Source organism: Nannobrachium achirus (assembly GCF_963921795.1).
Source record: "Nannobrachium achirus genome assembly, chromosome: 5".
NCBI classification, from domain to species: Eukaryota; Metazoa; Chordata; class Actinopteri; order Myctophiformes; family Myctophidae; genus Nannobrachium; species Nannobrachium achirus.
Genome location: NC_137814.1, coordinates 54,439,074 through 54,462,298, shown reverse-complemented (window position 1 = coordinate 54,462,298; position 23,225 = coordinate 54,439,074). Strand labels below are relative to the sequence as shown.

Here is a 23,225-nt window from a genome sequence, read left to right as displayed (position 1 = left end):
ATTATAATCTATTATAGTGTATTATAATTATCATAGTAATACATTAATTCTTTATAATATAATTATAATGTATTATAATCACAGTTATAATCCATTATAGTGCATTATAATTTGTAATACAAATTTATATTGTATTATAATCACAGTTAAAATGGTCAATTTGTTTCTTACCGGTACTTTTGTGTAATGGAAAATATAGATATTTCTATGTGGTGCGGTGTGGTGTGGTGTAGTGTGGTGTGGTGCTAAAACTCCCGAACGGCCGGTTCATTCCCGGCCGGTCCAGGCCGGCCATTAGGAAAATATTTAAATTAAAATGTCGGCCTTTGTTCCATTTTGGGGGCTGGGCGGCCAACAAAGTAAATCGTCACTGTCGGGCAGAAACCTTGTATCTCCAAGTTTCAAATTTGTAATTTTTTTCGCAAAGCAAAGCCCTGCTTCATCATACAAGGCTGTCGCACTAAAGTAGTGAAAACAGCCGATCTACAAGCACACAACGCCTCGCGGTGCGAGAGTAGATCGGCTGTTTTCACTAGTTTAAATCATTTTTAAAATGATAAATACAAAACAAACGGTTTTGGACATACAACGTTTCCACCCGACAACGACGAAATATAACTCATGTAATTGGCCCACTGGCTTGTCACTTGATCATGATCTGAAATGGCAAAGTAGCAGCAGTGCTATAGAGAGAGATCTCTCTCTATAGCGCAATGAGGGCCTCTCCAACTCTTTTTCCCGGGCTGAATCAGGGGCCCAGCACGTCCCTGGCCACCGCTGCGTGTTTACACTCCTTCGGCATACAGCAAATAATATCAAATCTCCCCCAACACCTGGTCATCTAGGTGCTTAAACTTCTCATATGATAGCCTGTCTCTACAGATTGACATTTTACTGTCAATTAGCCCTAGAATGGGGGTCTGCTCATAATTCTGACATCCTATTGGGTTAGTGAGGTTAGGGTCAGGGGTGTTGCACCAAATTCTGGGCCCTGGTTACTTTAATTATTGAAAAATAGCAGATATACAAGCTCACAGCACGGCACTGAGTGCCGCACTTTGAGCTTGTAGATCTGCTATTTTAGAAAAATAACGGACATTTGTGCAAGTCTTTGAATATTTCAAATCCTTCCAAGGTTTTTTGAAACCTATGTTTCGATGTCAGTGGTGCTCAAACCTTTTCATGTGAAGGCAGGACCCCCAAAATGATTATGTATTTGGCCACGGACCCCCATCTCAAAATATTTAGTTCCAGGGACCCCCAGAAGCAAAATTGTAGTCACAAATGTTCGCTTAAAAAATACATATATTCAAAGATCTGCACATATTTTCACGACTTTTCAAAAACAGCAGATCTACAAGCTCGCAGTGCGGCACTCAGTGCCGCGCTGTGAGCTTGTATATCTGCTATTTTTGAATAGCTAAATAATCAAGGTCCCTCCACCTTGGGCCCTGTAACTCAGTCCCACTTCCCCCCTTATGGTGCCCCTGGTTAGGGTTAATGACCATCAGGTCAGTGTGAGGTTAGGGTTAGTGTTAGTTATAATGGGCACAGACAGACCAACGGGGGCTGTCTTGCTTATTGTAAGTCACTCCGGATAAGAGTGTCTGCCAAATGCTTCGATTTTAAATTGCAATTGTGGGAATCTGTAAAACTGAAATTGAGTTTTTGAGGCAAAACTGTTTTTGGTTATCATTATGTGCAAACCATCTCCAACAAGTTTTAAGTTAAAATATTTCAAAACATTATCACCCGAAGAAATGTCATTGCCTGAGTTTACAGAGGACAGGCAATAATAGCTGGGTACTGTATTTATTTTATTTATATACCACAATAATACTGTGTTACAAGTAAAACTGTATGACATGGTACTTGAGTAAAAAATAAAAAAGTATTGGCAAAATAATAATATACTTAAAAGTTTCAAGCTCACTTGTGTCACTATATGTGAGCTTGTTGATCGGCTGCTTTTGGATACACAAGGCATAAAATGTGGCTTAATTGATAAATGTACTGCATGTAATAATCTAATTCTACAAAGTGACTTGTAACTAACGTTTTCGAATAATTCTAGTGGAGTAAGACATACAATTATTTGACTCTGAGCACCAAAAAGAGAAAAAAGCAATACTCAAGTAAAGTAATTGTGCTTAAGTATGCCTACAGTTCCTAGTTACTTCCCACCATGCCAAACGTGACAATGTTTAAAGTGGTTTCATTTGCATGTGGTTAACATACTGCATTTGTCAGCCAAAGGCCTACTGCTCATAGAGACACATTGAAGGCTCATTGTTGGCAACTGACAGTCTTGTTGTGCAGCGCAGGTATAATCTAATCACACAGGCAGCGCCTGTCTATCAGATGAGATGCCAAGAGTGAGATTGATCTTTGTGACAGTCTTAATAGATGCAAACAGCTATAGTGGCGTGTGCTCCACAACGGATCCTTATCATAGGAGACTCAAGGAAAAGGCAGACGTGCCCTTCAAGCTACTTCACCATGGAAGGACATCAACTTCAGACACTCTTCTGTCCATTCGGATCGGAGAGTATACTTTGATTTCAGTTAAAGACCCTTTATTCTAAACATGGCTACGGCTATAACAACAACCAACATGATGATGATAACAATGATAATTGCGATCGTACGTCGCAGTTTATTATCAGAACTGTCACATCTTGACTGTATCTGTCTGTCTGTATGGGTAGCGCTTGTCTTTTTTGATCCCTGATGTATTCATTATTAAGCCCATATCTGTTAATGCCAATAATCACTTTTATTGCCATATATGGAGATCCCTGTGATGCCTGGGGAACCAAATCCCTTTGGACAGATGGCCAAGACATGGCGCGACCTCACCCTTAGGCGTCGCGTCTTACTGGTAATATTATATCTTGTGAGTTGTGACAATAATGTTATGATGAAACAACTCCCAAAGCGCTCAAAAAAGCACCCTATTCAGAACAAAGAAGCAAATCATCAAGACAAAATCCAACACAATAACACTACACCGTCTATCAGACAACAGAGCTACAGGATACATCCATGAATATATGGTTCTCAAATGTTTTTTCATTTCAAGGACACACATTAATATGTATTTGGCTAGCTGCGGACGGACCCCCATCTGAAAACATTTTGTGTCAGGAACCCCTGTTGTACAAGATTCATGTTGTTAAAATGTCTGTTCGTTTTTTTTATTCATCATTTTGCCACATCTTTTCAAGATTTTAATTTTTAATGCTATGATATATTAACTCATTTTATTGGGGACCCCCTGGGAACCAACTCAAGGACCCCTGGGGGTCCTCGGACCCCACAATGAGAACCACTGTATCTCCAGACTAGGCAACAGTGCCAGAGATTAAACACATGTAATTCCAAAGGACACCACTAGATGCCATCAAATCCTCTTCCAGTAGCCTGTCTTGCCCGCCCCTCTTTAGAGTCCTATCTTTGGTTTGACACCCTTCTTACCAAATGTATGTCAGCTAATTATGACTGAACGAAATGTCCTCGCGACAAGTGACACTCCTCGCTGAATTCAATTGAAATAGTCTCCCAACAACCCCCGAAATGCGCTGAAAACCCCGTGCGTCATCACCGGAACCCCGACAGCTATTAGCTATAGGCAGCATCACAGTGAGTGATGCTTTCCCTTGCAGAGAGAAGCGAGAGGCTGCCTGAGCGTCACTCTCGGAGAGTGAAGAAGAACAGGTCGCAAACTGCAGTGTAACCTTTTAACAGAATGCATTATTTAAGCCCAATTAATCAGTCTGACTCGACGGATATAGGCTGCAGTCTGAGTTCAACCCAAATGACCTCCTGTCCCAGCTCGCCCTTTCCTTTCCATCTGATAAGCCCTATATCTAAAATAGCGAAAATATATTTGTTTGGTGGCGAAAAGAGAAAATGATTGCCTTAATGGCAATCCCATAGGGATGCCACATTGAAAGTGGTTAATAAATGAATGGTAGGCTACGATATAGATGCATAAAATAATTGAATTTGAGGTTAAATACACACTTGGTGGCAATTGCCATAGCCTATCCCCTTATCCAAACGACGCTTGTAGATCGGTTGTTTTTGGGATAAGGAAAGAGATAGAGCCAATGAGCGGCGAGCGCAGATGCGGGATGCGCGTCTCTCTCTCTCTCTCTCTCTCTCTCTCTCTCTCTCTCTCTCTCTCTCTCTCTCTCTCTCTCTCTCCTCCTCCTCTAGCGCTGTCATAAAACAAGTGGAGGGGCAGATGCAGCCTGAGAGCGATGCCAGGCGTTACAACTAAGTATAATTTAGTGGACGATGTGCACGATCTGAGGCTCCCCATGCACAACGAGGACGTCTTTCAACATGGGGTCTGCTTCGAGGCGAAGGTAATACTGCAAGGCAAGGCTGTGTGTGTGTGTGTGGGGGGGGGATCTGTATGTGACTGCGTTTATCCTGCATTATGTTGGAGAATTACACCTGCACACAGTGGCGTCAGTTCAGAAAAAGCTAAGGTATGGCAACATGACTGGTGTCTTGCACGCGCGCCCTCGCGTGCGTGCAAGACACCAGTCATGTTGCCATACCTTAGCAACAGGCAGGATTACTGTACATTTTTATTCTTTCCCCATGTAGACAAGGTATGGCAGCTGCCATAGCTTGCCATACCCAATTGACGCCTCTGCCTGCACAGTGTGTGTGTGTGTGTGTGTGTGTGTGTGTGTGCGTGTGCGTGTGCGTGTGTGTGTGTGTGTGTGTGTGTGTGTGTGTGTGTGTGTACGCGCGCGCGCGTGCGTGCATGTGTGTGTGTGAGTTGCTTGGCTATTGATCAAATATTGATGTGATGATGATGGTGAATGGCACCTGTGCATAATGGTCTGATTATATATTATTTTTTAATTGACCTCAATCATGAATAAAACATCATTCCCTGAGGAATAGCCCATGTAGAAATGCATTGTCAGTGGGTAAAAAAAGGGTAATAAAATAATTACAATTTACAATTTAGGCATTTAGCAGACGCTCTTAACCCTTAAGTTCTGTTCAGATTCACTACACCTTCGTTCTGTTCGGGTCATTTTGACCCGGGGGGTATTTGGTTTAAAAAAAACAACACTAATATAAATTTTAACTTAACAAATCATCATGATACATTGACTTTGACTCAATACCAAACAATTCATATGATATATATGGTAAATGTTTGCATTCTTGCTTTGCTATATCACATTAAACACTGAAAGAGCTAGGCGTTTTTAATGATTTAGCTGAAATTCATGTAAAACAACTACTTTATTTAATACTGGGCAATATTTCTCATGCTTATAGGACAAAATTAAAATCAGACAATATTTTTATGAACAACATGCCCATTAATTGAATACTTGTGGTTCAACAGGACATCATTCTCACATAGAGCTGAACACACATGTGAACACACATGAACGTCACATATGAATATACACTTGAACGTATACACTAGGACAGAGGTTTTCAAACACTTTGGTCTCAGGGCACCCCTGTAAACAACATTTTCATCCACAGCACCCCTGAAATACAGTGTTACTTTACAGCACCTTATGTTTATATAAAATAATGTAAAATTTCCCCTAAGATACAGTACAGTCACAAGGAAAACTTCAGATAAGTGAGGGGTGAGGAGGGGAGGGGTGAGGGGTGAGGAGGGGAGGGGTGAGGAGGAGAGGGGGTGAGGAGGGGAGGGGTGAGGAGGAGAGGGGGTGAAGGGTGTGGGGGGTGAGGGCGATAGGAGGGGGGAGGGGGGGAAGGAGGTGGCTGTGTGTCTGTGTTAGTATACATGCTTTCTTTTATTTCTGTGCATCTGGGGTGGCGGGGGGGGAGGTGGGGGGGGGTTGGGTTGGGGGGTTTGGAGGGGAGGGGGTAAGGGCGAGGTGAGGGGGGTTGGAGGGGTGGAAGGGGTTAGGGGGTGATTGTGTATCTGTGTTTGTACATGATTCCTTGCATTTCTGTGCATCAGGGGTTAAGTGTGGGGAGGGGGGGGGGGGGGCTGTGCGGAAAGGGGGGGGGGGAGGGTTCGGAATGGGGCTTCGGAAGGGGTGTTAGAAGTGGGGGTGACAAGTGGGGGTGACTGTGTGTCTCTGTTTTGGCATAATACTGTGTATTTCTGTGCATCTGTGCTTCCGGGTCAAAATGACCCGAACAGCACTTAAGGTACAAAAAATATGAGGGGGGTGTAGCATGGGTGTAGTGCAAAAATATTTTTTTTACATGTTCATTACAGAAGAATCTTTAAGGCCAGTGAGTTTCAGGTGGAAACAATTTAAACTTCTACCTTTGTTTTCCAAATGAAAATGTAAAACGGGTCAAAATGACCCGAACAGCACTTAAGGAGTAGTTCACCCCCATAATGCCTTTTTTTCTATTGATTAGTCACGCCATGGAGACTAGAGTTCAATAATATTTTTAGGTTTTTGTCACATTCCTAAGACAAAAATGTGATAACAATACATTTACCCCCATTCGTTCCGGATGGGGGACCCGTTTCGAAACGGGTCCCCATCCGGAATCAATGGGGGTAAATGTACTCAAATCAAATGTTTGTCATAGTAGCTAATACATCAATACATCAACATCAATACATCAAATACATAGAAATATCAATCTAGAAAAAATAACGTATAGGTTGACCGAGCACCAAAACCTAAAAATAAAAATGCTTATAGCTTTCATGTATAATAATAATAAGATGAAGATGTGGCATTAATGTAGCTTTTCCTTTACAATGTGTGTGTTACAGTATATTGGCAGTTTGGAGGTGGGTCGCCCAGGTAGCAGGATGGAGATCGTTGCTGCAATGAGGAGAATCCGGGTAAGCAGTAGCCTACCTTGATCACTGACTTCTGTTTCTGTCTTGTTGTGAAAGTCTGTTTGTGTTCTGCACTGTCTAAACCGGGGTTTCCCAAAGTGGGTGCCGTGGTGGCACCCTAGGGTGCCGTGATGCCAGTCCAGGGGTGCCTCAGAATAGTTTGATAATATTTGGAATTCATCAATATCACTTAGTTCAGTGGTATAAAGTAACTAAGTACATTTACTTAAGTAATGTACTTAAGTACACTTTTGAGCTATTTGTACTTTACTTGAGCAGTTCCAATTTCCAATACTTTTACTTCTACTTCACTACATCTCGGTTCCAAATATTGTACTTTTACTCCACTACAATTTTTGAAAACTTTAGTTACTAGTTACTTTGCAGATCTAAATTATAATATTTTAAGTACATTTTGATGCCAATACTTTCATACTTTTACTCAAGCACATTTTGAATTCTGGACTTTTACTTGTATAACGGAGTACATCTACAGTGCAGTATTGATACTTTTAATTAAGTACAAAATGTGTGTACATTTTCCACCACTGAGTTTAACCATGCACTTAGACCCTCTGCTTAGTAAAGCACTGTCCATCTACCTCAACTTTCTTCACCAAAAAACAGCCGATCTACAAGCTCACAACGCATCAATTATTAACTCCTAATTCTGCTGGGGACCCCCCGGGGAATCCCCCCCTCAAGCATCCCTAGGGGTCCCCAGACCCCACTTTGAGAACCACTGCATTGAACTCATCATCAGTAAAAACCTATATCTGTCTCAACCACTCAGTTGACCGGAGTCCCTCAGGGCCCTATGCAAGTGCATGTTCTGCTCTCTGTTATTGCGAGGAAATGGACAAGCTCACACAACGCGGAGCTACGCGCCGCAGTGTGAGCTTGTCGTTCGGCTCTGTGAAGATCTCTCTGAATACGGATGCTGGATTTTGTGTGGTAAAAGGGTTATTTCACCCCCCAATTTTTTTTTTTTTTTTGTGGAATTCATGGATATTTCTTTTAGTTTTTGTCGCATTCCTAAGCCAATCATTATGATGACCAGCAGTGGTTCCCTATATGGAGACACAAAGAGCCTGCTTTGTTCCCTATGGATACACTAAAGAGTCTCCTCAAATTATTGGCTTATAGGAATGCGACAAAAAACTAACAAATATCCACAAATTCAATCCCCATGGGGTGAGTAAATTATAGAAATTTTGGGGGGGTGAACTATCGCTTTAAGTTTATCTCCCTCTCTCCCTCTCTCCCTCTCCCTCTCTCTCTCTCTCTCTCTGTAATGTGTGCATTATGTCTGACTTGTCCTGCATGGTGCTTAAAGAAGCAGACCTGCACCCTCCAGACAGCGAGGCCGTATAATACTGTTCCCTCAGCAGGTTTTTAACAGGCCCGCCACACACTCATTAAAACCATGATAAGATTTACTGGGCACCGTGGCTATTCTTTTGGTTTACAGCTCGCCGTGTGATACATTATGCATTTCCACATCAGATGCTATAAAAGTGAGCGCCGCTATCCCTCCACCTCCCTTCAGACAGAATGCCGCAGGCGACGCTGACACGGCCAGCTGGCATTAGAGGACGAGGCTGCAGTGTGAGAGAGTTAAGAGCCCGCTTTTATACTCGTGTGCGGGTGCCGGTGTTGATCTTGACAGCAAATCTTGACATAGTTTTAGTCATATTATGGGCTCTATTTTGATTGTCTTAGTACCAGCTCTTATGCCTTAACTTAAAGGCCTGTTCATACTGTCTCCGACCACCGAACCTTTCGTCGGAAAGGTCCGGTTCGACTACAAAATGACATCACTCGCACATTCTGAAAAGCATTAGCCCGAATAAGATTCCGGAAAGCTGCACGTCGGAAAGTCAGAACTCTCCGACGAAAGGTTTGGTGGTCGGAGACAGTGTGCACAGGCCTTTAAGTTTTTTTGCTCTGCTAGCGCAAGTAACTAGAAAGGGGAAAATTCTGGGAAATTGCAAGAGTGGTTGCACTGACGGTGTCATCATAGAGCCAGGGTGGGCAACTTTGATGATGGCGAGGGCCACTATATTTCCACCTTCACTCCAGAGGGCCACATTGCATATTGCTAAGTTCTACTTTGTCATTCTAGTATCTCATACAAAAGAAGCATAAATAGCAGATCTACAAGCTCAAAACATCTCAGCTGAGATGGATGACCTTGGACTCTGATAGAGGCTAAAGCCTCGATCAGAGTCTGCGGTGAAGAGCTATCCACCGCAAATTTGAGGTGGAAAGCTTTCCACCTCAAGTCAGAAAATAAGTGCAGGCCATCATAGTCCGTCACGGTGGAGTCCTATTCACCATGACTGACTGGTCTAGATCGACCAATCAGTGAACAGGGTGAAGAGCCTATCTGTCTGAAAGTAAAAACAGAGAGATGTGTCGGGACTCGTGGTGGAAAGCTCTTCACCGCGAGGAATGACGCAACGTTGTAGTTTTATAAATTATGACTCAAAAAGACTATACCGCGGTGGATAGCCTTCCACCGCGGAGCCGACTCTGATCGAGGCTTTAAGGGGCCGTGGCACAGAAAGTGTTTCGCCTGTCTGCCATGCATTTCTATGGTAAATACCCGCTGGTGTGTGCTCCTCTTCCCAGCGCAGAGCATCATCGCACTTCAGTGCTTCTCATGCAGCGTATTTTGGCGGAGCGCCATGGGCACTTTTAAGGAGACAATGGTTTTGGAGAGGAGAGCTTGCTCTCATAAATGCCACTTCTGATCCTCCTGGCTGTGTCTGACAACCCGCTCATTTACAGTTCGACCTGACATTACCTCAACCATATCGTCGTTGTCGGGTGAAAACCTTGTATGTCCAAAACCGTTTGTTTTGCATTTATCATTTTAAAAATGATTTAAGCTAGTGAAAACAGCCGATCTACAAGCACACAACGCCTCGCACCGCGAGGCGTTGTGTGCTTGTAGATCGGCTGTTTTCACTACTTTTGTGCGACGGCCTTGTGTGATGAAGCAGTGCTTTACTTTGCGGAAAAATGTACAAATGTGAAACTTGGAGATACAAGGTTTCTGCCCGACAGTGATGATATAGAAGTCCATGTTTGCAGTTGGTTCAGCTCAGGCTGACATCCCTATAAGCAGGGGTGTCACACCAAATTCTGGGCCCAGGGTACAAGGATTCACTGCGGGCCCCCCATGAATGTTCTTCATAGGGGGAGGGGGTTTAACCCATTTAGACTGGGAACGCATTATTACGCATTAATGTGTGCTTTAACTATTGAGAAATAGCAGATATACAAGAGCACAGCACGGCCCCGATTGCCGCACTGCGAGCTTGTAATAATAATATCTGGGACATATATAGCGTTTTTCTGAATACTCAAAGACGCTTTACAATTGGGGCCTACGGGGGCTAGGGGGAGGATAAAACTATAAGAGCAACTGTAGATCTGCTATTTTTGAAAAATCATGAAAATGTGTGCAAGTCTTTGAATATTTCAAATTTCTAAGGTTTTTTGAAAAACCTGTTTCTATGTCAGTGGTGCTCAAACCTTTTCATGCGAAGGACCCCCAAAATGATATGTATTTGGCCACGCCATCTCAAAATATTTAGCTCCAGGGACCCCCCAGAAGCAAAATTTGAGTTACAAATTAAAACATATTATATTCTAAAATGTGTACACATTTTCACGACTTCAAAATAGCAGATCTATGTGAGCTTGTATATCTGCTATTTTTCAATAGCTAAATGGTAAATGGTGCATTTATATAGCGCTTTTATCCAAGGCGCTTCACATAGATTGTGCATTACATTCACCCATTCACGCACACATTCATACACCGGTGGTGGAGGAAACCATGCAAGGCACCAACCTGCTCACCGGGAGCAATTAGGGGTTCAGAGTCTTGCTCAAGGACTCTTCGACATTAACTCAGGGAGAGCCCGGATTCGAACTGGGAACCCTTCGGGAACCCTTTGTGCTCTAATAACGGTTTCTATACCCCTGAGCTATGCCACCCCAATAGCTAAAAACTGAATTAATTAAGGCCCCTCCACCTTGGGTAGTAACTCAGTCCCACTTCCCCCCCTTGTGACGCCCCTGGCCCTTAGCACAGCAATGGGTGATAGGGCATCAATTTATGCTTTCTATGATCACTCATGGACGTGATATCCAAAGCGCTCCTCCACTCAAAATGCTCTCTGCAGACACACAGACCCTACTAACATAGTCATTTTGTAGGCAGTGCCTGTGGCGTGGATTCATGAAGCACGTTCTGGACCTGGTAGACAAACATTAGCTCAAATGCATAAAAATACATCTCTGCATGCTGGATTCAAGTTCTCAAGTATTTACAGTTATACCAGGGGTCTTCAAAGGTTTTTTTTTAAGCCTAAGGACCCCTTAGCTGAGAGAGAAGCAGGGACCCCCACTACACAATGTTTAAAATTATGTTGCAGATTAAACTTGTTCATAGATTTCATAAATAGCTTCTGTGCACATTGCTGTTTTTTGTTCAGTCGTTTACACATTATCTTTTCTATTCATAAGTTGGATTCATGTTCATGTTTTCAGACATATAGCCATTTAAACCCTCAACACACAACCTGACCGTTGGCCCTGTACTTGGTCTGTTCTTTTTTCCCCCTGTACTACAAAACTCTTTCCATCAGAGAAGTTGAAGACCCATGATTTACACTGTGGCATCAGTCACATTCACTAGACCTGTGTAAAGATGCGTGGACCATTTTCCCAAGATCAGCATTTTTATTTATTTTTTTGTCCAAAGTATGTCCCAAGAAAAGGTAGCTTTTGGTTACTGTGAGATTAGGCTTACACCAGGGCTCCACTGCAGCCATCAGGTGTCGTGCCGGTGTCGGAGAGCGTAAAGAAATTAACCATGGCGAATTTTGAGGTTGGACGCCGTCACCGAATGTAGCACAACGTTGGCGATGGAGCACCCTTCATTGATTCAAAAAGGAACGTTCCCTGCGTTGACGATGACACAACGCCCGATAGCTTGGGGTTAGGCATACTGTAGTTTTGTCGTGTCAAAATGTTGACGTTTCAGGGCTACTAGCAGAGCTGCACAATGTGAACGGGCTGGTATAATGTAATTAGAATCTGCGATTATGCACTCGATAAAACTGTCACCGATTGGACGTAACACAATAAAAACCAACAGCCACTTACACATAATCTCTCCAGTCAATGCTGGCTTCTCTCAGTGATGCTGGGATTGAACCAAAGGCACAATTTATCCCTTTATGCACAGATACATCATGTGACGTGACATACAGTACTGTGTATATTTATGCGCATACACACACATTTAGGGACACATGTGAGTGCAGTCAGTGCCAGGGGCGTCACAAGGGGGGGGAAAGTGGGACTTAGCTACCAGGGCCCAAGGTGGAGGGGCCTTAATTACGGTATTTTATACTTTAGCTATTGTGCCACACAATAGCTAAAGTCTTTCTCAGTCTCTCTCAGCATGGCACCGAGTGCCACGCTGCGAGCCTGTAGATCTGCTATTTTTGAAAAGTCGTGAAAATATGCGCAAATCGTTGAATATAATGTATTTTTAAAGCAAACATTTGTAACTCAAATTTTGCTTCCTGGGGGTCCCTGGAACTAAATATTTTGAGATGGGGGTCTGTGGACAAATACATATCATTTTCTTTTTCTTTTTTTTAAGAAATCGTGATTTTTCAAAAATAGCAGATCTACAAGCTCGCAGCATGGCACTCGGTGCTAAGCTGTGAGCTTGTATATCTGCTATTTTTCAATAGTTAAAGCACAAAATAATGTATAATGATGCATTCCCAGTCTAAATGGGTTAAACCCCCTCCCCCATGAAGAACATTCATGCGGGCCCGCAGTGAATCCTTGTACCCAGGACCCAGAATTTAGTGTGACACCCCTAGACAGTGCACAGTAGTTTTTCATACATAAATTCATAAAAACGTCCCCACTTCAAAAATCATGTATGCCTACTCGCACACACACACACATGCACTCACGCAAGTACGCACGGTCGCACGCACACACATCACCCACCCTGACTAGAGCCTAATTTGTATGGCGCTGGTTGCACAGACAGTGACAGACTGGAGAGTGAATACTCCCACATGACAAGCTACTGTCCATGGACTGTGAAAACAATGCAGGGAAAGGAACCCATTTCCAAACTTCGCTATAATAATTCGCTATAAAGACAGTTCAGAAGAAACCTACAGTACCTTAGCCCATCTTCCTGGAAGTTTAGCATGCTGAGATAGAAACCAATGTTCTTGCATCAATAAACACAAGGGGAAAAAAGTTGAAAAGTCTTAAATTACTAAACCTGTCTACCGATGATGTCCCTGTAGACAGAAATGGCACCATATGGGCAGTAGTGAGGACAAGTATTAAAGGAGTAGTTCACCCCCAAAATACTTTTTTTTCTATTGATTACTCACACCATGGAGACTTGAGTTCAATAATATGTTTTTGTATTTTTTCGCATTCCTAAGACAAACATTTGATTTTAGTAAATGTACCCCCATTGATTCCAGAATCAGTGGGGGTACATTTATTGTGATTAAATTATTGTCTTGGGAATTGCGACTAAAACAAACAAAAAAATATTATTAAACTCAAGTCTCCATGGCATGAGTAATCAATAGATTTTTTTCTTTGTTTTCTTTCTTTTTCATTTTGGGGGTGAACTACTCCTTTAACTATTATTTAAAGGGACACCAGGTAACCATTAGACTATTTCTATTTACTTATGTGTATATAAATATTTTAGCCCTCATTTCCCTCTATCAGCCATTATAATATTGTGCTGGTGTGTTTCTTTGCAAAAAAGAAACACCTCTGTCCGTGGGGGTTGGGGATGGGGGAGCTCTTAACACCCAGCATGCCAAACTCGTTCAGTAACGAGATACGGCCACTAGTCACCCTGCCAAAAGGAGTTGTCTCGTCCCTGAACGAGACAACGAAGGGTTAACTGTACGTGCAGCTGCCTGCCCTCTGAATGACCCGAGTCCATAGTCACCCCGTAGCAGAGAGAGAGAGAGAGAGAGAGAGAGAGAGAAAATGGCACGAGCTGGTTGCATTGATTTCCATTCTACTCTGAAACATAAAAAGGGCTTTATCTATGAATGAGGTGAAAAGAACGCCAGGGAAGCAGAGATCTGATTGTTTTCATGGCGACACTTTACCGCGATGGTCGGCCGCGGTTTGGATTTTAGTTTCGCGAGCGTTTGTAAGCAAATGGATTTTCTTCCTCAATCGGCAGCGGACACCCATGTGCACACGCACAAAGCTTCCGAGGCTCTTCAAAATAAAGCGTGAGTGAACGGCGGCAGCAGCAACAGCTAGAAATGTTATAAACCTTAGCAGCCCATGTGTTAATTGCGACCGTCAGGTCGCAGTTTAGTGTCAAAACCTCCACCGGCCGTCCGTCCGTCGGTCGGTCACACGTCACACGTCACACCTTTGCCCTGCTCATATCTCCGCATCAGTATGACATCACACTGCTGACATCAGTATGACATCACACCATACACAAATGACCCTTATATAAGACCGGCATTATCTACCGACAGATTAGTAACAAGATGTCAAAATCGTCTAGGAAGGATGGTGTGAGTCATGCTGGCACCCTTCGCGGCAGGAGGAAGCTGGTGCAATCGACCCCTTGGCTTGTCGGGACCCCTGCCTACTAACGGGGTGGCAGGCTATCACCTCAGACTAGAACCCGTACGGGGTGGCCGACACCAGCCCATTGACAAGAGAGAGGCCTTGATGTCCCTTTACTCTTTGATGGGGTGGCCAGTTGACTAAGAGTTTCCGTTCGGGCCTTCTCGATATTGTACAGATTTCCACGGGAAATCTGGGGGTGGCTGTTACAAAGACCCTCACTCACCTTCACGTCATGTGGCTAGTCATAGTTACACGTTGAAGGTTGAATCTCCAGATATGGAGATAACCAACACATCCCTCCATATATGGAGATAACCGACGAATCTCACTAAATCTGACCTCACAAGCCCCATATTTGGACACGAACAACATATAACTCCATATATAGAGACATAGCTGCTGACATCAGTATGACATCACACTGCTGACATCAGTATGACATCACACCGTACACAAATGACCCTTATATAAGACCGGCATTATCTACCGACAGATTGTGGAGATAAGCGACCAATGGTCGCTTATCTCCCGATTAGGGAGTCTTACTGGTGTATCCCTTTGAACTTCAAAGGTGTTGTGCACTGAGTTGATTGATTGGGCCACTAAAGTGTCAAACTCGTTCTGTGCTCTCTAATCAATTCATGCATGCATGCCAGGGGAGGTGGGAGGGAGGAGTTTCCCTTTAACTATAAATTAATCAATAAACGATGTAAAGACCTGAATTTGGTGTAAAGACCTGAATTTGAATTGAAAATGTACAATACCGGTATATGCAATATAGCACCCCTTGGTGGACCCTACATTGAAAAGCTATGATCCATGCATTCTCCACCTTCAGGACTCATTAGATTGGATTGATAGGCAATTAATTCTGAGATATGATTTGCAGTGTTGTGTTGTTGGAGAGGATCGTTATCCTTGTGAGAATAATAACAATATACTTTATCTGTACAGCACCTTTCATGACATGAAATGCAGCTCAAAGTGCTTTACAGAGCAAATAATGATGCACAAGTGCTTAACAGAAAAAGTACATTATCAGTAAAGCCGAAAAGAAAAACTAAAACATCAAACAACATTAAAAACATTTAAAACTTCAACGAGGACTCTACCGCATTTTCAAAGCAGTGCGGAAATGAATAACGGCACAGTGACTTAAAAAACTGCTAAAAGCAAGAGTGAAGAAACAGGTCTTGAGCTGTGCTTTAAAGCTATCCATATTTCTTTTTTCTTTCTGTCTTTTGAAAGGCGAGGCAGCAGGGAGTTTGTTCAAACCTCTGGTGAAGTGTAGCTGACAGCCCTTGCAGAGGAGAGAAAGAGAAAGAGTATAATTATGACTGTGAATGCACTCCATTTCCGCTGTACTTGTAGGCTACTGTCACTATGTATAACGTTATATGTTTGATATCTATACTGCATGTGATGTCTCTCACTTACATAAGGGATATCTACATCTGCTTCCATACAGTATCGTTGTTGTCGGGCAGAAACCTCTTTAATATCTCCATTTTTAAATTTTGTGTAAATGAATGCCCTACCTCAGGGGTCTTCAACAGGGGGTCCGGGACCCCTAGGGGGTCCTCAGAGTTACTACAGGGGGGCCGCCAAATCTTTGTGTGATAGGATAATTCTTTTAAATTGACAACTTGAACCCTCGCATCCCTATTCTGAGGAGAACTTTAGCCAAAAATAGCAGATCTACCTGATCATACTACAGCGTCATGAAGCGACACGCTTTGAGCTTGTAGATCTGCTGATATTTTTGAGTTTCATTCCTCAAAAGTAACAGTTTTGGAGATGATAATTATGCATACTGTATCTGCTACTGAATTTCCCCCTTGGGATAATAAAGGTATCTATCTATCTACTAAATGTCGTCTCTATATTTCAGAAGAGATATTCTGCCGCATTTGTGTTTTTATCATGAACATGCACTGTCACTGTCTGACCAAAACCTCTTAAATCCATTTTTGAGGTTTTTGATTTTTTTTGGCATAGGCCTAAATCACGGCTAACCAACATCTGAGTGTTGGTTAAATAATATTGAACCAATGGAAAGTAGTAAAAAGTGCTTGGGACAAAACCTCCTTACTCCACACTTTCTGCCAAACCAGCTAACTCCACCCGATTGGCTCTCTCTTTTTTTTCATAAATATGTGCTATTGAACACCCTTTACATCTGTGAACCAATGAAAAAGCCCTTCGGTCAAAACCTCCTAACTGCACTTGAGCTCATTTTCCATAAAATGAACATTTTGGAGTTAGGAGGTTCCGGCATCAGAGATATACTGTTATGAGCATAACCTTTCTGTCCTTGGCTTGCAGGACCACTTTTTTGCAGTCTCAAGTGGGCTTGAATTAATTTTGAAAAAGTAACAAAAACCCAAATCATGTTGATTTTAATCCATTCCACCTTCCTTCCTTCCTTCCTTCCTTCCTTCCTTCCTTCCTTCCTTCCTTCCCTTCCTTCCTTCCTTCCTTCCTTCCTTCCTTCCTTCCTTCCTTCCTTCCTTCCTTCCTTCCTTCCTTCCTTCCTTCCTTCTTTCCGCAGTATGAATTCAAACTGAAGAACATAAAGAAGAAGAAAGTCAACATCGTGGTGTCTACAGACTGTGTCCGAGTGATTCTGCGCAAAAAGAAAAAGGTCAGTCCCGCCTAATCTGATTTACTTTCCTTTGCCCTGCACTGCTCTGTCTGGTGCCTTGCTTAAACTATTAAAGGGGCCCCACCATGCTTTTCAAAATATATATTATAAATAAATATTGGTCCATGATACGGTTATATACAGGTTATAGCTTAAACAACTTGAATATTTAAATGTCATGTTCTGTCTGTCTCTAATTCCAAGCCATTTCAGATGCAATACCAAAATGCCCTTTGTTGGCAACGGGGCACTGTCTTTGGGCTAAAATTGGAACGATACAGAGAAGATTAGCATGGTACCACTACCACGATGATAACCATGTAGAGTCCACGGGGCGCTGTATACTTGGCTGTTGTCGTGGGGGGCGTTGTCGCGCTGGGGGGGGCACCCAACAGCCAGTTGCGAGTCAGGCACCACAAGGGCTTGTGGCGCCCCTGTTCATGACGTGTTGTGAGGTTGTAGATTTTCTCCTGTTTCTCAAACAATTTCAAACTTTTGAAGCATTCTGGCCTACAATGACCTGCCCAAAACAAGAGGCAACATTTTAAATGCATTTAAATTGATCCGTCTTAATGCCACCACAGGGAAATTGAAGAATTTGTTTCCTTATGATTGGCCGATGGGACTGCCTTGTGCCCCTTTTTTTTTTAAAGCTCTATGACATTTTAAATCGACCTGTTTTAATGTCACCACAGAGAAAAGAATGGTCTTGGGACGACAGCGCTGTGATTGTGACACAGGACCCCATTTACAGGTAGGGGCTCTAGTCTAGGCCTGCTGCTAGAGCTCAGATATTGATGCAGAGACATGCATATTCACATTACGCCGCATTAGATTGTTATCTGTTTCATAATGATTTCCACTCCCTCTGGGGTTTCAGTAATATTCAAATTAACTCGGCGGCGAGCCGTTTCAGTCTTAACGTGCTATCTTTCCCCACCAGGATATTCTATGTCTCGCATGACGCACAGGACCTGAAGATCTTCAGCTACATAGCCAGAGACGGCCAGAGCAACATCTTCCGATGCAATGTGTTCAAGTCTAAGAGGAAGGTATGTTCACGTAACAATTTCCCTTGAACTTTAACAGTGGGAGAAAAAAAAAGATGCATGAAGGCCTATCGCTTCATCATCATTGATTGATTGATTGATTGATTGATTGATTGATTGATTGATTGATTGATTGAATATTTTATCAGACAGAAATGTAGAACAGAAAAATGTGTACAACACAAGTACACTAAAACACCCTGGGGATGGGGATGGGGGCTGATCAACACTTCTCGCCTGTCTATTGGAGAAGTGATTCTGGGAACTCAGATTAGAGAAGCGACCTCCGCCTTTGGACTCCTGAAAGGTGAATTCTCAGGGAAGTTTTGAACTACATGTTTCAAGGGAAAAATTGTTGTTTGTGCTCCCTCTAGTATTGTGGCTGTGGGTGTCGCTAATTCTTTGGAGGTGTCTCTAGTCAGATATGCGGGTATTGAGAATATTGAGGGCAGAGTCGCATGGACTCTTTGAAAGCCAATTCATTTTTTAATTGTTGAACCCTGTCTTCTACCCTGAGCCATCTTAGGCTAGCACATGGTGTCGGTGCAATTTACAACGTACAATTTAGGCATTTGACAGACGCTCTTAATCCAGAGCGATTTACAATAAGCAAGGTGACATCAATACATCAACATCAATACAAGGTAATACATCAACTACATTGAATGCATAGAAAGCATAGAAAAATGCATAAGAAAGGTAGACCATGCGCCAAGTGCTTTTTACATGACTGGGGAACAGGGGCGTCAATTGGGTATAAAAATAATTGGGAAAAAATAAAATGTACTTCTTAACTCATTTAGTGCCACCCCTTTCACCACTAGAGGGCGCCCAGTGGCCATAGAAAATCCCATAGAGATATGCTGGTATATGCAGAAGCCCTGCAGCCATGACTTGCCTGAACACTTTCCTTTGTGCATGTACAGGAAGAGGATGAAGTTAGCTTGAAGTTAGCTATTGGCTACCAAGCATTTTAGAAGCCTTATTTTCGTCAACTTAGCCATGATTAAACCTTGCACACCTCATGCATGGGAAAAAAACAGAGAAGAATGAGCTCTAAAAAATCCAATGCAATCCTGGATTGCATTGGAGTGGATTTGTGCAGTTTGTTCACAGCTTTCAAACAAAAAAATCCGATTGGAAATCCGTTCAGGCATTCTTGAGATAATCGCCATTATGTTTTACATGTTATGTAAACAAACATGGCTGCCCTGTATGTTAGATGGGGTTGTATGGGGGTGGAACATGCAAAATCGCGATTGAAATCATGTTCACCAGATTTGATGGGGTCCAAAAAAAAATTTTTTTCAAAATTTTTTTTTTCAAAATCTTTTTTTTTTTTTTTTTTTTTTAAAGCCGAACTTGTTCGGGATCGGCACTCTGCGATACGATAATAAAGCCGAACTAGTTCGGGATTGGCACTCAATGAGTTAAAATACATGTATTATGAATTGCTAAGGTATGGCAACATGACTGGTGTCTTGCACTCGCGCCTTCGCGCGCGTGCAAGACACCAGTCATGTTGCCATACCTTATTTTTTTCTGAACTGACACCACTGCTGGGGAAAGGGAGTATTTTCTGTTCACTGAGGGAGGGGAATTGCTTTTATTGCAATCCCCCCCTCCCAGCTGATGGATGCTCATATGGTGGCAGAGCCACTAGGAGAGCTGTTAGGACTGTGGGCAGGCATTCCGACAGTCAATGACAAGCGAGCGGGCAGGCAGGGAGGCGTGGGCAATCTGACAGGCAGAGCGACGAGTGGGCGGACGTGTCCGTGAAACATCATGCACTGACGCGCTGCTTTGTGGTCAACGTTTTTCCACGTGTCGAGCTGGACAGGGATTTGACACAGCTGGGGGGAGTGGGACCGACTTACTAGGGCCCAAGGTGGGGGGGCCTTGATTATTTTAGCTATTGAAAAATATCACATATACAAGCTCACAGCACGGCTTTGCAAGCTTGTAGATCTGCTATTTTTGAAAAGTCGTGAAAATGTGTGCAAATCTTTGAATATGTGTATTTTTTAAGCGAACATTTGTAACTCAAATTTTGCTTCTTGGGGGTCCCTGGAACTAAATATTTTGAAATGGGGGTCCGTGGCCAAATACATATCATTTTGGGGGTCCTTCACATGAAAAGGTTTGAGCACCACTGACATAGAAACATAAGTTTTTCACACACATTTTCAAGATTTTTCAAAAATAGCAGATCTACCGGTATATGTCTATATGTCTAAAGGGGTTAAACCCCATCCCCCTATGAAGAACATTCATGGGGGGCCCGCAGTGAATCCTTGAACCCAGTGCCCAGACTTTGGTGCGACACCCCTGCAGACCAGAGCTATTTTACACTTATTTTAACCAAAAAATATCACTAACAGTGATCTTTGGTTCTCGACCTTCTCTGGATCAGGGCCCACTTGAAAATCTCAAAAGTGTTCGCGGGCCCACCCATCTGACCACTTAACACTGCAGCCATTGGGCTAGAGTGAATTTACTTGCAGATCGACTGTCTGTCAGATTGCGCTGATCCAAGCCAGAACGCAGGTGTTCTGTCGCTCCCCGTCTATCTAAAGCCCTTTCAAGTACTGTGTACACCCTATACAATGACAGAGATGATGATGACACATCGAGCTGCCGGCCCACACAAAAGGTCAGAAAAAAAGGTATTCTCTCACAGGCAGTGCTCATAATGTGATTTTTATGGACTGCTATAGAAGAATGTATGGGAAAATGACAGGCATGTGTCCCCCCTGCCCCCAGGGGTGTCACACCAAATTCTGGGCCCTGGGTACAAGGATTCACTGCGGGCCCCCCATCAATGTTCTTCATATAGGGTGAGGGGGTTTAACCCATTTAGACTGGGAGCGCATTATTACGCATTATTTTGTGCTTTAACTATTGAAAAATAGCAGATATATACAAGCTCACAGCGCGGCACCGAGTGCCACGATGCGAGCTTGTAGATCAGCTATTTTTGAAAAATCGTGAAAATGTGTTTCTTTTGAAAAACCTATGTTTCCCATCTCAGAATATTTAGTTCCAGGGACCCCCCCAGAAGCAGTTTGAGTGACAAATACTTAAAATACATATATTCAAAGATTTGCACACATTTTCACGACTTTTCAAAAATAGCAGATCTACAAGCTCGCACCGCGCTGTGAGCTTGTATATCTGCTATATTTCAATAGCTAAATAATTAAGGCCCCTCCACCTTGCGCCCTAGTAACTCAGTCCCACTTCCCTGTGACGCCCCTGCCCGCCCCAATAACTGAAAACCGCGCCAATTTGCCGCCTTGACAAAGACAGAGAACCCCTCTCCTCTTCACCATGGAGACCACACAGAGACCAGCTGAATACTAATCATTCTGGTGGGAGAGAGAAAAACACGAGGGGGTTATGAACTCTGCAAATTCATAACATCTTTCTGCTCCTAGCATCCACTGACACCCACCCCCTGGCCAGCAGGCACCCAGGCAGGGAGCCTTGGCCGTGAGTTTTGATCCTCCCGCTGGCTATAGAGGGCGCTAGAATGGGTTTGCAGACCAAGCCAGGGACGTGCTGGCCATTGGGAAAAGCGGGACAACTCCTGAACGGCCGGTTCATTCCCGGCCGGTCCAGGCCGGCCATTAGGAAAAGATTTAAAACAAAAAGTTTCAAATTTATAATCTTTTTCGCAAAGCAAAGCCCTGCTTCGTCATATAAGGCCGTTGCACAAAAGTAGTGAAAACAGCAGATCTACAAGCATCTGTGTGCTTGTAGATCGGCTGTTTTCACTAGTTTAAATCATTAAATACAAAACAAACGGTTTTGGACATACAAGGTTTCCACCCGACAACAACGAAATATAACTCATGTAATTGGCCCACTGGCTTGTCACTTGTCATGATCTGAAATGGCAAATCTTTGAGTAGCGCGCAATGAGGGCCTCTCCAACTCTTTTTCCCGGGCTGAATCAGGGGCCCACCACGTCCCTGGACCAAGCACAAGAACTATAGCCTTGTTTATCTTTCATGGCATGCAGAATATACTGTAGCTGATTCTCAATTGAAAATCTTCACCTGCAGTCTACTGTAAATTCAATGAAAGATGTCCTTTTAACCCCTTTCCCCGGGCATGTTGTGTGCCTATCTAGAGCTGTGGTTCACAAACTTTGCAGGTTGAGACCCAAAAGAGAGATTAGATGTTTGCCCCTGGACCCAAACAGCAGATCTACAAGCACACAACGCGCCGCTTCACGCAGCGCTGTGAGCTTGTGGAATCACTATTTTCACCTACTTGTTACTTATTTTTTTATACAGTACTGTCTATTTATGGAATTTCTTGGCTTCGTTTGTTTTTAAAATGTCTAAAATGATTAAAAAAAATATATGCCTATATAATAAAAAAATATATCTTTTGAAATATCTATACATTTTTTAAATGTAGGAAAAGAAAATGGGATTTTTACTCGAGAAGCATAAAAATCGGTTTGTGACCCACAAATGGGTCCCGCCCCAGTGTTTGGGAAAAAAGTTATCTAGAACACTAATGTCGGTTGATTTACACCCACACAATTATGGTTAAGGTGATTTTCATTGTGTTGCTTGCTAATTGTGTGGTTGGGTCCTTGGGTAATTTCAGGCTGCTCAGTGAAATCATCGAAGGTAGTTTTTTTTTTATGATTTTCACCCGACGTTACTGATCGGGTGGGCACATAGTTGTCAGTCATGTAGGGAGACTGTGCCTTCACTCGACAAGGTTCACATGTCCCAGGAATGGGTGGACAGATGAGTACCTCAATTCACCCTTTGTCAGACATCTGATTGGTCCCTGACTGGCCAACCAGAAAAATCATTCACTTTTGCTACCGGGGGCGGAGTTATGCAGTGGGACAAAGTCCTTTTGTTCTTTCACTGTGGTGCAGTGATGCGGAGCACAGCCACGGCGCAGTACGGCGCTGTGCGGTCATAGCGATTTTGATAAGTATAATGAATAATCTTCGACAAACTAGTTCACATGAACGATATCGATGTAACGA

The 23,225-nt window shown here is 43.1% G+C and overlaps 1 protein-coding gene across 1 annotated transcript in view; it reads left to right on the top strand.

Annotated features, from left to right (window-relative positions):
- Nucleotides 1-4,265: 4,265 nt before the first annotated feature.
- LOC308285194 (carboxyl-terminal PDZ ligand of neuronal nitric oxide synthase protein-like) overlaps nt 4,266-23,225 on the top strand; it is a gene marked incomplete at both ends in the record, with an annotated part of 41,852 nt that continues 22,892 nt past the window's right edge. Inside the window, 5 exons of the mRNA XM_080725910.1 lie at nt 4,266-4,373; nt 6,761-6,832; nt 17,064-17,156; nt 17,852-17,910; nt 18,100-18,208. Of these exons, the coding sequence (XP_080582036.1) occupies nt 4,266-4,373; nt 6,761-6,832; nt 17,064-17,156; nt 17,852-17,910; nt 18,100-18,208 (441 nt within the window). The remainder of the gene's footprint in view (nt 4,374-6,760; nt 6,833-17,063; nt 17,157-17,851; nt 17,911-18,099; nt 18,209-23,225) is intronic.